Here is a 16131-nt window from a genome sequence, read left to right on the forward strand (position 1 = left end):
GGGAGGGTGGACAGCGAGGAAAAGCAGGGAAAAGGAAGGAAAAGGAAGGAAAGAGGTGAGTAGAAGGTAAGGATATGGCCAACAATCAACCCCTCTGATGGGCAGCAATCATTCCTGGCTGCTCCTGCCCTGCCCTGCCCGTTCCTCACCCCCTCCCACAGCAGCCCATTCCCAGAGTCTCATTCCCAAACACGGCCCAACCAGGTGGGACACTCAGGTTGAACAGATTATTTGGGTTTTTTCCTGCAGTGACATTCTCAGGGTTGCCTTCAAACTGCAGGTGCAAGATTTATGGTGGTGGGTGACTGTTCTCCCAGAGAACACTCCCCTCAGAGAGACAGAAATGGGATGTTCCCACTGCTGGCCATGAAGTGGCACCTCTGGAATCCCCATTATTGATCAGGCTCCTTGTCCTTCCCAGGGCTGACAACTGTTACCTGCCAGGAGCTCCATCAAAGCCCCCTCAGGCCTCTGCCACTTTATTTCTCTCCTTCTAACTGGTTCCTTCAGAATTTAGCCAGGAAAAAAAATCACTCCAAACAGTTTCCCCATGAAGGTTGCAAAGTAAGATCAAGCATTTCTCTTATGCAGACCACTGTTTGTAATTTAAATTAATATCCTGTGTTAACATTTAGACACATTTATATGTTCAAGATGTCGTGTTTAGTATTGTTTTCTTTCAGGAAAAAAAAAAGGCAGAATGGAAATATTTGAATATTGAGTACTTCAAATATTTGAGTATTGAGTATTTCAAATTATTTGAATATTGAATATTTCAAATATTTGAGGAGGTTTTGATTAACAAACAGCCTCAGACTTGAGAGGCAAATTGATCTGTGGTGCAGCACAGATGGAATTTACTCCTGTCAAAAAAACTTCACCACAAAATTCAAAGGCAGCAAAGAACATGAAGTTCCTGCTTTGATGAACTGCACCTTCAAAGATTCTTCTAAAAACCCCTCAATATAACAACATTATTACTCCAGTAATGGCACCTCGTTGCAATCTTCCAAAAAGAGCCATTCCAGTGTGTTTTACAATATCCTGTAAAGCACCACCAACATTAATTAAGCTTAATGAAGTGTAGCTTTGATTTGATGTTCATTTAGCTCCTGGTTCAGCACAACACTCGCAGATGGGGAAGTTCACCCAACTGCTCACTTGGCACGTGGGAAATGCTCACTTCAATCTGCAGCAGCCCAAAAAAAAGGGGTGTCCTGCTTTTCTGGGCACGCTATCCTGCCCACTCCCACGTGGAACGGTGGCAAACCCTTTAGGAGGGTTAAAGTTTCTTTGCAAATATGTTTGAAATACTGGCAAAGTGAAAAGAGAACAGCAAGGAGGCTCCCTGAAAATGTTTTTGCTAATTAAGTTCAAAGCACGTGCTGGTTTGACTAAAATGTTACACGTGGGGAGGAGTCCAGCTCTTTAATTTGACTGCTCCAACTCTGCCTTGTAGGGAACACAAATTCTCTTTTTCTGACTTGGTTTAATCAGGAATAAGTGCACTGAAAAGTGTGGATGTGCACTGCAGGCTCCAAGTAAAGCTCTTGGTGCTTACAGAACATTTTGGGTAATTATTTAAGCAAAGATCACTTTAAGTTATCACAAAACAGCTGCACTGGCCCACGCCCTGCATTACTAAGGGAGATTACAGGTAATTAAACAGTAATTAATGGCAAGTACCTCATAGCCTTTGAGTGATGGACCCACCAAGACAACAGGTCTCATCGATGGCACTACATCGTAGGGGGGAATATGCTCTGTCTAGAAGAAGAAAACAACCCTTCAGATCATTTATCCAACAGGATCCGTAAGAAAATCCTGGGAATTGTGGATTAGAATGAAATAAAATGAAAGCAAGAGCACTACTTACCACTTTTTGTTTCTGTTTTGCTGGAAGACCAAAGGAGAACTCGGTTAAAACACCCCAGTGCAAACAGAAACCCCTCTGTCCATGCACTGGGAACTCTCTCCCTTTGGTCCCCCTGTTTAAACTGGTCCTTCTGTCCATTCTGGAGCAGCTGCCACTCTTCCCAAGGTTTATCCCAGCCCCTCAACAACTCCTGCCTGGCCAGAAACAGCTGTTTTCCTTCCTCCCCCTCCACACACACAAGCACTTTGCTGGAAAACATCTTAATCACTTGGCTAAGGGGAAAACCTGCATTTTTCACGGGTGGTTTTGAAAACAGAACAACAAGAGCTCCCCTAAATAACATCTTGTCTTACCTGTGGCAGTAGGTGTGGCCCGAAATGTGCCAGAAACCATTTCTCCAAGGCTTGAAGAAGAATTCCCACTGGATTTCCTGGGGGAGCAGAAAGAGCCCCATTAAAGGCACCCAGAGATGAAAATGTGGGAGGTTTTGGGGAGAATCTGCCCCATGAGGAATCCCAAGGTAACAGAGATCTCTCTGACTCTGCCTAACAAAGGTGCTCAAAAATAAACTGTTTATTTTAAACATAACTTTGAATTTTATCATGCAAATCCAGGAGTGCCTCACTGAACCAGGTAATCCTGTCCCTGTCCATGGAGACCCTCTGAAGTTCTTTCAAAAATCATAAAAGCAATTTGGAAGGAGCACAGTTGATGCTGTTCAGTAGTTCTGGAAACACACCCTTCCTCAGCTTTACCTCCCCGACCAAGTTTGTATTTTCCCAGGGATTTGCAATCTCCAGCTCTGGCAGGGTGGAGCCCCAGAAAGCCCAGGCTGGGAGGTGAAGGATAAAAGGAAGTTGAATGAAAAAAAGTCAGAAACTTTGAAAAGTCTGGTTTGGGCTGAAATGGACAGAAGGAAAAAAAAAAAAAAAGGAAGAAAAAGGCCACAACCTTGAGAAAAGCTGGGGAATAAAAATCAGGGAATCTCTGAGCACTGAGCTGACCACGGGGACACAAAACTGCGAGAAATTGCTGTCATTACCCCTTACACTGAATTACTGCTCTTCCCTGAAGTCAAACACAGTTTTTCCTGTTTCTCCCCATCAGCATCTCCCCCGCCTGTTCTCTGCAAATACCTATTTCCAGCGGGGATCTCAAACCCAGGCGTGCCAAGGCACCGCAATAAGGCAGCGCCGAGTGACCTTTGGAAAGGCTGCCCGGCGTCAGAAGCACTTTAACTGCTTTCCGAGGCTGCAGCGCCCTCACCCTCCATGGAAACGGCCCCTCTTCTGCTCCTGCTGGATGCGGATGTTCTCCAGGCGCAGCGGGCTGGGGATGAAGCCGATCTCGCAGCCCTCCTTCACCAGCCGCCCTATCCACCAGTCGTTGTTGTATTTCTGCAGCACAGAAAGGTCACGGCGTCAGCTCGGAAGTGTAACATTTAATGTTGTCGTTAAGTAACTCGAGTTTTTCTGCAGTGTTGAAAGCCTGACCCGACCCTAACGATGGAAAGATGAAAAGCGGGATCCTGACGGATCTCGTGGGGCAAAGGATTTGTTGTAGCTGCTGCCAGCAGAGCCTTTGAAGAAAAATATCTGAAAACCTTCGGGTCTGTTCTGCTTCATTAGGCCCCTCAGTGCTTCTCTCAGCTGACTCCGGAGTCATTAAGAGCAGCGCGAGTGAGGGGGTTTTGTTTGCAAGCCCGGAGCCAAGAGCTATCACAGCCATCTCTCTTAACAATGCTCACGGCCCCTGGCTCTTGTTTTCGAGCACTTAAGCTCTTGCAGAGACACAGAAATCCCGTGTCCCCGTTGTCGAGGTGCAGCAGTGCCCGATGGTGACTCTGAAACACGGAGCCTCAGCTTCTCATTATTTATTTGCTTTTTATTAACCCATCCACGCACAGGTGTTAACATGAACCCATACACACACACCTATTAACACACACAGCCCAGGGAAGTGCAGTCCTCACCCCCTCACCTCGGAAACCTGTCCTCCTGCTGCAGGTGTTATTTGTGCAAGAGGTTCCATTATTTTACCATCCCAACTCTTAAACCAGCTGTTGTTCGTGCTGAAGAACAGTGTCAGGAAGCAAAGCTCAGTTTTAAGCGTGTTAAGGCAACGGAACTATTTACAGCCCGTAAAGCAGATAAATCCTTCAGGATACAATGTTCTGTTACTGGAAATCACGGAGAGGTTGTGGACTCTCCATCCCTGAAGTGTCCAAGGCCAGACTGGAGCAACCTGGATAGTGGAAGGTGTCCCTGCCCATGGCAGGGGTTGGGATTGGATGGGCTTTAAGGTCTTTCTCACCTACACCAGTCTGGGATTGTAGGAAATCAGTCCATGGGTTTTACCACTGTAAAACGTGAGTCCCAAGGGCATTCCCTGCTCTGTTCTGGTTCTAAATGTACAGCTGGAACATGGGAACCCTTCTTCCATGAGCAGGTCATGGAGCTCTGAGTGATGGCCCTAAACATGGGATGAGAATCAGTCCCTCTCAAGAGGCCCTTTGGACAAGGGATGGAGGGACAGGACACATGGAATGGCTTCCCACTGCCAGAGGACAGGGATAGGTGGGATACTGGGAAGGAATTGCTGGCTGGGAGGGTGGGGAGGCCCTGGCCCAGATTGCCCAGAGAAGCTGTGGCTGCCCCTGGATCCCTGGAAGTGTCCAAGGCCAGGCTGGAGCCACTGGGATAGTGGAAGGCGTCGGGGTTGGATCTGGATGGTTTTAGGGTCTCTTCCAACCCAAACAAGTCTGGGATTATGTGGTTATGCTGAGAGTGCCTGAAGCACACAGAAGCTAAGGATGCAGTGAGGAACATGGGATCTGCATTAGGTCATTCCCTCCCATATGTTACTCAGCGTGTGGGAGGCCCACACTCCCTCCCATTGGTTGCCAGGCCCATGATTCCTCCTGCTTTGTCAGGAATTGTTGCCACTTCATCTTTTAAGTAAGCACATAATGTATAGTCTTGGAGGCAGATGAGACATACAGGACACATCCCCAAAATAGCAACTCCTCAGTCACTGCTGCTCTTCCACCCTGGCACAGGGTGACCTGACTTTGTAACCAGTTTAGCACCATTCCAAAATCTGGAACCATTGTTCTAATCCAATCAGGCCCTGCCAGATCACCGAAAAACAAATTCTGCAAAGCCTTTTTCCACCATTCCCAAAATCCTACTGAGCTGCAGCCACGGCTCGGGGCGAGCTGAGGGTTTGAGTGTTAACAAAGAAAATCTGCTAAACCCTCAGCAGAGCTGACAAACACCAGTAAGCCAGATGGTTTACAGCTTAGTGACAATGTGATCCCGGGTATTTAGACCTCGGAGGACAACTCAGGGAATGCCAAGACATGGATTTGGGACTCTTGTCTGGGAGAATGCACAGGGCAGAGCGATAAGGGCTCAGCACGTTCGACTCAGTCAGCGCCCTGACACCGAACGTGGCCCCGGCCAAGGAAAGCCGGGATCAAAAACCAGCTCAGGGCATTCCAGTGCCTCTCCTGTGTCCTTCTGTAAAGCAATTCCCTGCTCCAGCCCCGCTGTGTGCCTCTGGAAGGGCAGGAGCAGGTGGGCTCAGGCTGAGGGAGCTCAGTGCTCTGAAGTGATGACGAGCACACGCTCAAAGAAAGAGGCAGCTGAGCACGGAACACCCTAAAATAACCCCAGAATGCAGAGATGAAGAAGTACTTCTGCAAGCCTGGGTACCAATCTACAGCACAACAGGGGGTTATGCAAATTTGGAGGGCTCAATTCAGATGAAAAATTGCAGAAAATATGCTCAGCATGCAATAAAATGCAATTTTCTCTACCAAAGCCATACTTAGGGCCCATTTATTCCCATTTTTTTCCCTTATTTTTGTATCTGTCCTCTTCAGTGTTTTCTTAATGTGTTATTCTAAGTCTTCTTTTCTCTCTCACAAGCCCATCTGGTGCTTTATGAAGACCTGGTGTGACCTGGTGCTGCTCCACTCTGGGATCACTGGGATCCCTTTCTGCTCCACGATCTCTGATCCACCACAAACTTCCTCTGATGGGAAGACTCTGAACCCACCACGCTGAAGGGAATTATTTCCTTCCTGCACCACGAAAATCCAACGATTTGGTAACACCAAGTGCTACAAAAGTGCAGGATAACCACCCCGGGGAGCTGGACCTCCACTGACCTCTCACCTCTTGGGAGTGTGTGTTAATCCACTCTGGCTCAGCCTGACTGTTCAGTCCAACAAGGATTCCCTTTTCCTAGCTCCTGGTTTTACCTCTTTGATGTGCAGGAAGTCCTTGGCATCAAAGGAGATGGCAGTGCTTGGCACAGGGACATCTTCATCCAGAGCTCCACAGTAACTCACGTTGGTCTTCACAGCGAATGCTACTGGTTTGGACTGCAGGGAGAAACACAACACAGGCACTGCAAACTGCCCTCAGTCAAGAGCTGTGCCAAACTGCAAAAAATGCAGCAGAGCACGTTGTTAAAGCCAGAAAAATTCAGCCCTAGTGATTCCACACAAGCTCGTTGGAGAACACCCCCATTTATAGGGAATATTTTCATATATTCCCGATTTGACTCGACTGCCCAACTATTTCCAAAGAGCATCACTGTCATGAATTTTAGCAGCAGGGAAAGGATCAGTGGCACAGAACTCAGCTGTTGAAGCTGAACAGGACACACCTTGGCCCTCTCAAGCTGGATGGCTGCCTGCTGCTCCCTTTCCTGGCGGATTGCTTCCCTGTCCTCTTCCAGAGAGACATCAGAGTCCGAGGGTCTGCTCGTGTACGAATCTGCTGAGCCCTGAAAGGAAATCCAGGTCACTAAGAAAGCACAGGGAACGAAGAGAAACCCCTCCCCCAGTCACATTCCAAAAAATCCCTTTAAAATACCTGTTTATTCCTTTCTTTGAGCGGGTTTTACACCTACAACACCTGCAGAATTCAGCAGGGAAATAACCTGCCTTTGCCCATCGGGTGCACCAAGGCAAAGGGAAAAATCCCAAGAAAAACCTGTCCCTTCACTTCCTTACTGACACAGTGAAATCCAGCTCAGTTGTGGGCACTGCCCAGGAGTCTTTACAACATTTAAATCCTGTTTGACAACCTCAGCCTTGGGAAAGTCCAGGGTTAGGTCACCTCGGATGTAATGAAGGCATCACAAAGCTTGGTTTGAGTCATCCCTCCCCAGGAATACACTCCACTGTGGAAGTGCTCTGCTCCCACTCAACACTGAGCTTTGTCCTGGGCTTCCAGAGGGAAAAAGAGGCAAAAATGACATTATTACAGGCTACTCGACAGGGGAAGGGCTTTAACCTTGTAAAACAGGGCATGTTTACTCCTGGTGAATCCACAGCAGAGCTGCAAAATCTGTAGCTCCAAAAGAGCCATTCTGCACCATTATGTCCTTGATTTTTCCCCCCTCGGACTGATTTATATCCTGCAGCACAAGGACATGTGTTTGTACAGTGTGAGTCAATATTCTTACTCTCCACGTAAAGTAAAATATTCTTAAATACTGCTGTGAATCCAAAGCCATTGCTGTGGATCCATGTCCGTTGCTGTGAATCCATATGCACTGATGTGAATCCATATCCATCAGAAGATCCCTGGCAATGAACCACTGATGAGTTCTCCTCATTCCATACTCCCAACCCGGCCTGTCACTGGGAAGGGCAGATTTCCTCATGCCAAGAACAGGATTTGCCTGACAGGAGCTAAGCCACAGCTGTGAGTTTGATCCTGCTTTTCCTTCTGCTTCCTTTGGGATGTAGCAGAGACCAGGGAACTCCCCAGCCACAGAGGGCCAGGAGCTGCAAACCCAGACCAGCTCTGTGGTGAAGAACAAATCTCTGTCCACTAAACACTCTGAAGGTACTTCTGTACCCACTGATCATCACAGTTTTTATTTAAAGCAATCAAAGCTTCAACAGCAGCAGAAAGGAAGAAGGGAGAGTAACCACATGCTCTTAACAATAAATCAAAAGGCATCATGAGGAACACAAGTCAAATACTGCAGTAGGAATGGGCTTCTTTCCAAGTTTTAATCCTACCTGGAATAATACACTGCAACAGGAAGGCTGGTACCACACCCTGGGATGGCTGAGCCTGGACAAGGCCACTCCTCCTGAGGGCAGCAGACACTGCTCCTCAGCCCAGACTCTCTGACCACCTCATTTCCCCCGGAATTTTCTGGGTGCTGCAAAGTGCCTGAGAACAGGGCCCAGAGCCCCCTGGCAGGACAGGGACAGCATCACCCACGGGGGTGGATGGCAGGGATGATCCACGTGGGGGAACGGGGAACAGAATCTGCACAGCCCCATATCACAGAACCACGGGATCACTGAGGTTGGAAAAGCCCTCCAGGATCATCAATCCAGCCCCCCCGTGCCCAATTCCCCCCTTGTCCCCCAGCCCAGAGCACTGAGTGCCACGGCCAGGCCTTCCTGGGACACCTCTAGGGTGGGCACTCCAAACCTCCCTGGGCAGCCCCTGCCAAGGCCTGACCACCCTTTCCAGGAGAAATTCCTCCTGATGTCCCACCTGAGCCTCCCCTGGCACAGCCTGAGGCCGTTCCCTCTCCTCCTGTCCCTTGTTCCCTGGGAGCAGAGCCCGACCCCCCCCGGCTCCCCCCTCCTGTCAGGGGGTTGCAGAGCCAGAAGGTCCCCCCTGAGCCCCCTTTTCTCCAGGCTGAGCCCCCCCAGCTCCCTCAGCCCCTCCTGCTGCTCCAGACCCTTCCCCAGCTCCGTTCCCTTCTGTGGACATGCTAAGCTCCTCTGTGTCTTATCTGAGGCCCCAGAACTGCCCCAGCCCTGGAGGTGTGACGGGCACTGCCCTGGGGCTGGGACACACCAGGGCTGGCACAGCCCAGGGGCCATTGGCCTCCTGCCCACCTGGGCACACCTGACCTATATATCCACTCAAGTCTCCCGATGTGATTCAGTGCAGCTCCATAAGGGAATTCACAGGAATCCGTTCCTGTGCTGGACACACAGTCCCCACACTGGCTGTTGCTGGTGCAGTGTGAGCACTGTCAGAACAAACCCGTGTAACCAGAGCAGCTGATCCTGCAGGGCCACCCCCGGCTGCTGTGCCAGGCTCAGCCCTGCCCGTGTGCCAAGAGATCCCCACTGGTACAGTCACAGCCACATGATCCCGCTCTCCCAACTTCTGCCAAACAGCGAGTGGCTTATCTGGAAGATGCAGCCCCAGGACTGTGACTCACATGATGCTGAACTGCAGCACCACACTGGAAATAAGGCACTGCTCTGCAAATAGCAGCAGAGGGGCAGGAGAGCAGCCTGGCTCCTCTTGGATTTTTGGGTCTGTTTGCGGTATTTGATGGAAGATCGGGATATTGCCAGAAATATTGTGCAGTACTGACAGAATATTGTGCAACAAGCCAACACAAACACTGCTGTCTGCTCAGCCCCGAGTGCAGTGAGCTCTGCTCTGACAGCTCCCACTTGCTGAAACTGCAACAAGGAAGCGAGAGGAGAAGAAAGAGCCAAGAAGCCATTTCCCATCTTTTTCCTGGACACCAAAATGTTACTAAAGGAAGGATTTCTCCATGGGAAGGGTGGTCAGGCATTGGAAGGGACTTGCCCAGGGAGGTTTGGAGTCCCCAGCCCTGGAGGTGTCCGTGGCACTCAGTGCTCTGGGCTGGGGGACAAGGTGGGGATTGGGCACAGGGGGGACTCTGTGATCTTGGAGGGCTTTTCCAACCTCAGTTATCCTGGGATTCTGTAAAAAGACCCTTTAACTAATTTATTTCCATTTTCACACTGGCACATAACATTCAAGGACTCATTAACACTGTTACCCACCCTCCATCACGACCCCCTGGGAGTCAGAGGAACTTTGTCAAGCGGGGGATTGGTGAGTTCAAGTGACACCAGATCTGACAATGTGAAGGAAACAGGCTTTGCTGGATAATTATATTATCCAAGGCAATGAAAGCCTCCTTCCTTACTTTGCAGCCTTCATACTCTGGGCTTCTGTGAATTCATTTTTCACGCAATTCATTATTTATTTTCTCCCCTGCTCATTTTCCTCTCTCATTAATTAGTGTAACTCAGCTCTGATAAAAACAGGGAGGTTTGAAGCAATCCCAAAGACACCAGGGAAAAGGGTAAAGCAGAGAGAACAGTGGGTCTTATTCTCCTGCTCACTGCCCGGCCTTACACTGAGCCTGCTGGAAGACATGTGGCAAGGTGGGAAGGGGAACACAATATTCCAAGGGAACAGGGATGTCCCATCATGTTGGGGGGGAAAGGTGACATGAATCCTCTCCCTGGACACTCCAGACAACAGCCAGCCTTCCTGCTTGCTGAAGGAATTATCAACCTTCAGCTGTTAGAGCTAAAAAATAAACACTTACTGAGCCTGCAAACAATTTTCCCCAAGTGCCATAACCACCCAGCTCTGGATTGCTTTGTCCCCATCCATAAGTTGGAACGCTCTGTCACGTGGCTCGTGCAATTCCAGCAGCAATCCATCGGCAGCTCCCATCAGCCAGAGGACATGCAGGCTCTTTGGGAAAGATTTAGGGTGTGCAGAGGCCGTGTTTTCCTTTGGGAAAACATCCCATGTCACACAGAGCTCCTGCCTTATCCATTAAACACAACAGGGCAGCAGTGTTGTGATGCTCCTAACTGGAGCATCCTTCTCTCCCAGCCAGACTGGCCAGGGGGGTTTGGAGCACATCCCTGCGTCCAGGAATGTGCACACATGGCAATCCCTGTGCCTGATGAAGCACTGGAGAGGAAAAGCCCTGGATGTGTGCTCAGGCACACAGGGTGTGTTCAGCTGAGCACATGGAAGTGTCCTTGCAATCCCAGAGCTTGCTCTGAAACCCACTGCTGAGAACTGGCAGCGTTCCCCCAGGCACCCAGTTATCTGGAATGGTTTGCTGGAGTTGGGATAATACCTGAGCTGGGGACAGCAGGAAATACCTCATGGGAAAGGAGATCCCTCCTGTCCCATCCCAACCTCACCCTGGGCTGTCCCTCCTCTTGTGCCTCCTCTCAGTCCCTCCCCCCACAGCAATCCCACCTGGCCTTGGACACTTCCAGGGATCCAGGGGCAGCCACAGCTTCTCTGCCCAACCTGGGCCAGGGCCTCCCCACCCTCTCAGCCAGGAATTCCTTCCCAATATCCCATCTCACCCTGCCCTCTGGCAGTGGGAAGCCATTCCCTGTGTCCTGTCCCTCCATGCCTTGTCCCCAGTCCCTCTCCAGCTCTCCTGGAGCCCCTTTAGGCCCTGGAAGGGGCTCTCAGCTCTCCCTGGAGCCTTCTCTCCTCCAGGTGAAACCCCCAAACTCTCCCATCCTTTCAGGATATGTATTTAGAGAGAACAATTTATTTAAGTTACACTGTGACACTGGCCTTTAAGCTGCTTATCAACAACCCTCCCAAACTCGGCATGGGTGCAAATAAAGTGAGAAGACTTTTCTACTCCCGGAACAGCCCAGAAAGGCAGAAGGTCAATATAACCCTGCCAGAGAGGTGGCTGCTTTTATCTGCCAGCCATCACACGGTTTAGGCAGCTCAAGAATTATTTACTGTTATTATCCATAGTATTATCTTCTTTTCCTCCACCTGCCTTTCACCCAAGACAAATTCACCACAAGGGGTGTTACAGAAAATAAGGAATAACCCTTCTGGCAGGAAAGCAAGAAGCAGAACTCAAGGAGTTGAGAAAATCCCACCTTTTAAATAGCTGGTCCCCACAGTTGGTGCTCCCTGGGCCCGGCTAAATTTAATTAGTGGGCAGGTGAGGTAATTAAGAGGCAAATCCAAAGCAGTGGGGAGCTCTAGTTTGGCATGGGAATGTTGCTGTGCTGCAATGGGAGCCGGGGCCAGGAAAATCTGTGTGTGCCCAGCAAAATACTGCAGAGAGCCCGATCCCAAGGGCTGGAATGAGCCTTCCCTGGGAGCTCCAGGCAGGAGAGCACCAAGGAAACCAAAGGGTTACTCCACTGGCAGAACAGCCCCTCTCTGGCTTTTAGTTTTCTTCAGAATTATTAATATATATTGATATATTTATTTGTGCATTTATTCGTATATTACATTTATATTTTATATTTATATTGCATATTTATATTCTATGTTTATTATATTTATTTCATGTATTTATTACAAAATCCACTGCTGCAACGTTAAATATCGAGGTCCAGCAGCAAAGTGGTTCAGTGGGACTTTTCCCCAAATTCCCCTGCAGGAGACACAGTGAATGTGGCCCCAAAAGTCCAACCAGGACAAGGTTCAGTTCCCAAGCAAGTGATTTTCCTGCTGAATCCCCCAACACACACAAACCAGCTGCAGAACCACTTGGCACTGAGTTGTGATTGCAGAATGAAATGCTCAGCAATTATTGCCTTCTATATGTTTGGTAAATTTATTTAAGACAACTCATTAGGTGTCTCAGCAATTTGGAAATTACTAGGTAGTCAGAACACGGGTTTTTTTCTTTGTGAATGCTAATTATCAGAAACTGGGGCAACTGTTCTAACATTTCATGGTCTCTTTTTTACCCTGGATTTCAGATCTTGCAGTCACATCTCCTTCCTCCAGCTGCCTTCAGCTCAGCACAGATTGTGTTGCTACATTTAAGAAAAAGAGTTTAAAAAAATACTGGTAATATATATGTATATATTTATTGCCAAAATACTCCATCTTTTCTGGTGATGTTCAAATGAACATGCAAGGCAGGAGATTTTACCTGGCAGGAACTGCCCGGAGCCCAAGGTGGTGCTTACACAATGTATTTGCTGCTCTGAACTTTTCCTTCTCACCTGTTACAAACTCAGCCCTTCCCACACAAATTAACACCCCTTTTCCACAGTCTCCCAGCACAGTGAAAGGTGAGGATCACAGCCACAGCCATCACGTGGCTTTCACCCAAAAATGGCTCTGAACCACAACATTTGAACAACACACAGACCTTTCAAACCCCACGTTTTTTGTTCACAAAAGAGCAAAGATCGGGCGGTGCTCTGATCTGGGATTTATTCCAACGGGATTGAATCAACACCTGAACAGCTCCAGTCTGAATTTTGCTTCAGTCTCTGCAGCTGGTCCCTCTTTTTCAGGAAACCTATTCAGAAGTCCCAGGAGAGCAGAAAGGTGTTATTTTTTCTGTGTTAAAAGACACCAAAACTAAAGCTGCAACAGAGACACTGCTTTATGTTTTCTGATTACTTCAGCTCTTTGAAGGCATTGAATGATCTTCCCAAGGCTCTGGGGAAGCTGCTCTTGGGTTGGATGACACCAGCTAATAAAAGTGCACCTGGGATCCTAAATGAGCTCTCCTGAAAGGATGGAGCTCTGTGTCTGTTCCCCGAGTCAAGAATGTTCCATAAAGTCTCCAGAAAAAAAAAAAAAAACAAATCACAAACACTGCCCCCAAACTAAACTTCATCATCCTGCCAACTCCACAAGCATCTGTGGTACCATATGTGGTCTGCCACAGCATTCCCTCAGACACACAGTGGGAAGGCTTCAGCCAGGAAGTCCTGGAATAATGTGGTGCATTCCTAACTCATGCTCCCATCACCTCCCAGTGCTGGCTGGGATGAAATGTTCCTGCTGAAAAGGGTGGGTCACCTTTCTGGTTTTAACATCACACCTCCACCGAGCTCCTTGTTCCAGCAACACGGACATATCACTCGGGATCTGGGAGAGGAGCAGCTCCCACTTCTCCTCTTGTTTCACTCTGTTCAGGTTCATCCCCATTTCCCTTAGGATTTCATCCAGCTTAGCTTGATTTTGTCTCCTGCTGCTCCCGTGTCACCACGGCAGCTCTGGGAAAACTGGGCTGCCCTGTGCCAGCCTGTCCCTGCCCCTGCCCTGTCCTGGGACTGCTCCCAGACAGCATGGAATCATCTAAGAATCCTGGAATGGTTTGAGTGGGAAAGGACCTTAAAGTTCATCCAGTTCCACCCCCTGCCATGGGCAGGGACACCTTCCACCAGCCCAGGTTGCTCCAAATCCAACCTGGCCTTGGACACTCCCAGGGATCCAGGGGCAGCCACAGCTTCTCTGCCCAACCTGGGCCAGGGCCTCCCCACCCTCCCAGCCAGGAATTCCTTCCCAATATCCCATCTAACCCTGCCCTCTGGCAGTGGGAAGCCATTCCCTGTGTCCTGTCCCTCCATGCCTTGTCCCCAGTCCCTCTCCAGCTCTCCTGGAGCCCCTTTAGGCCCTGGAAGGGGCTCTCAGCTCTCCCTGGAGCCTTCCCTTCTCCAGGCTGGCCAAAGTTAAAATCAGAGAGCTCAGATATAACACTGAAGTCTATTTTCCTGGAGGATGTCCAGCAGCACCCATTCATTGCCTCAAATGTTTTTTTTCCAAAAAACCCCAGTCCATCTCTCCTTGGATTGCAAACACACACAGGGAACACTTCACCCCCAAAGCAGGAACGGGCAACACAATCATTTTCAGAGCATTATAAACGTGAGGAGAGAAGTGGAATTTTCCTCAGTGTTGAGAAGATTGTTGCCACCTGTCTGTCTTCCCTGCACACCCTTCCTAATTCCAACAGCCAATTTAAAGAACATACACGTTTTTAAGGATTTTTCTGATTAGTGTCCTGATTTCCTTCTAGCGTGGTGCCACCACTTCCCACACCGTCAGGCTTTACATCTCCAAAATAACCCAGAATATTTCTTTCTAGTGTTTAAACATCCCAGAGTCCCAGAGCCAGGCTCCCATCTTCCCCAGAACTACAGGAAAATCCCTTTGTTGAACACATCCCTGCTGTGCTGGGAGGGCACTGCTGGCATGAATTTCTGCTCCATTTAAGCCCGACTTTGGGCTTAGGTTGGGTCTGTTGAGTTGTGGGGTGGTTTTAACCAGCTTCTCCTTTCCAAAAGCTTCCAAATCAGGAGGTTCAGAAACAGCTTTAAACACTGAAACCGAGCATTTAAATTTATTATTATTATTATTATTATTATTATTATTATTATTATTTACTTTTCTACCCTTTTTTTTTTCATTATTTTTTTCCCAGGGAGCTGCCACGACCTCGGATTATTTTTCCTGCAGCCAATTCTGATCTCACCCGACCGCTGAGCCTCCAACAAGCTTTTATGGACTGCTAGAAATACCTCAGTAAGAAAAAGCCCTAATTTTCCAAGTACTTTTCCTGCTGTAAACAGCCACTCCTCCCCCCAAAAGCCTCGCAGCCTCCAAACTCGACGTGCTGAGAGCAAAACACAAGTGAAAGCACATCTTGCAGTCACCTGCCGGGGTAATGTTTGAGGGACACTCCATGGGACCTGATTGCTGTAATCAACCAGGGCAGCCAAGGACTTCCCAGGACCTCAAGGTTGTTGCAGGCTGGGCTTTGCTGCCCACTGGGATAGGGCTGGGAATTCACTGGGATAGGGCTGGGAATTCAGTGGGGCCCGTTACAGCGAGTCTGCCCTAATTTCGTAGCTCTGAGAGCACTGCTGAGCATCAAACAAATCAGGGGGTTTTATCACTACTACATAAAATGAAGGGGAAAAAAAAAATCCCCCCTGACAATGTTTGTTGTTCCCGTGTCTGTTCCTGCTTGGATATTGGTCCACGTGTTGAGAACAAAGCGGTGGTTTGGGAGGGATTTGTTGTTACCGGGGATTTTCAGGGGGTTTGTAAGAAGGACAAAAAGCACAGGACAACCAACCAACCAACAGGGATTTTGGGAAATGGAAAGCAGGAACAAATAAATAATAAAGGGGTTTTTTTAAAAAAAAGAAATTGGGATGCCACTGGCTAATGGGGTAGATGGGATATTGGGAAGGAATTGCTGGCTGGGAGGGTGGGGAGGCCCTGGCCCGGGTTGGGCAGAGAAGCTGTGGCTGCCCCTGGATCCCTGGAAGTGTCCAAGGCCAGGTTGGACGGGGCTTGGAGCAACCTGGGCTGGTGGAAGGTGTCCCTGGATGGAACTGGATGAGCTTTAAGGTCCTTTGCAACCCAAACCGTTCCGGGATTCCATAAATGACGGTAATTTAGAGAGTTAAATATTAGAAATTCAAAGACAGGATTCTTCTTTTTTAATAACAGCCTCCAAAATGGATTCTTAATTAAATGTCTTAAGAGAAACAACAGTTTAATATTCCTTCTTACTAGCATCCAGCAAGCACTGCAATCAAGAAAAAATCCCTCAGGGATCACTGCCACACTCACAACCCCTTGGATTTGGCATAAACAATAACTGAGAGAGACCCTGATGGTCTCATTCTGTGCAAAAAGCTCCTTCTCCATCCCATGCACCAG

The 16131-nt window shown here is 48.8% G+C and overlaps 1 protein-coding gene across 7 annotated transcripts in view; it reads right to left on the minus strand.

Annotated features, from left to right (window-relative positions):
- Positions 1-16131, minus strand: part of CACNB4 (calcium voltage-gated channel auxiliary subunit beta 4) — a 74278-nt gene that overhangs the window by 17499 nt on the left and 40648 nt on the right. For all 7 annotated transcript variants that reach the window (XR_001876248.1, XR_001876247.1, XM_017823754.1 and 4 more), the window contains 6 exons: positions 6554-6673; positions 6144-6266; positions 3143-3273; positions 2230-2306; positions 1877-1896; positions 1687-1767 (listed from right to left, as the gene is read on the minus strand). Coding sequence is in view for 5 of the 7 variants with exons in the window: in XM_017823754.1 (XP_017679243.1) it covers positions 1687-1767; positions 1877-1896; positions 2230-2306; positions 3143-3273; positions 6144-6266; positions 6554-6673 (552 nt within the window). In the remaining 2 variants the exon portion in view is untranslated. The remainder of the gene's footprint in view (positions 1-1686; positions 1768-1876; positions 1897-2229; positions 2307-3142; positions 3274-6143; positions 6267-6553; positions 6674-16131) is intronic.

Source organism: Lepidothrix coronata, unplaced genomic scaffold (genome assembly GCF_001604755.1).
Source record: "Lepidothrix coronata isolate B3197 unplaced genomic scaffold, Lepidothrix_coronata-1.0 Scaffold105, whole genome shotgun sequence".
Taxonomy (NCBI): Eukaryota; Metazoa; Chordata; class Aves; order Passeriformes; family Pipridae; genus Lepidothrix; species Lepidothrix coronata.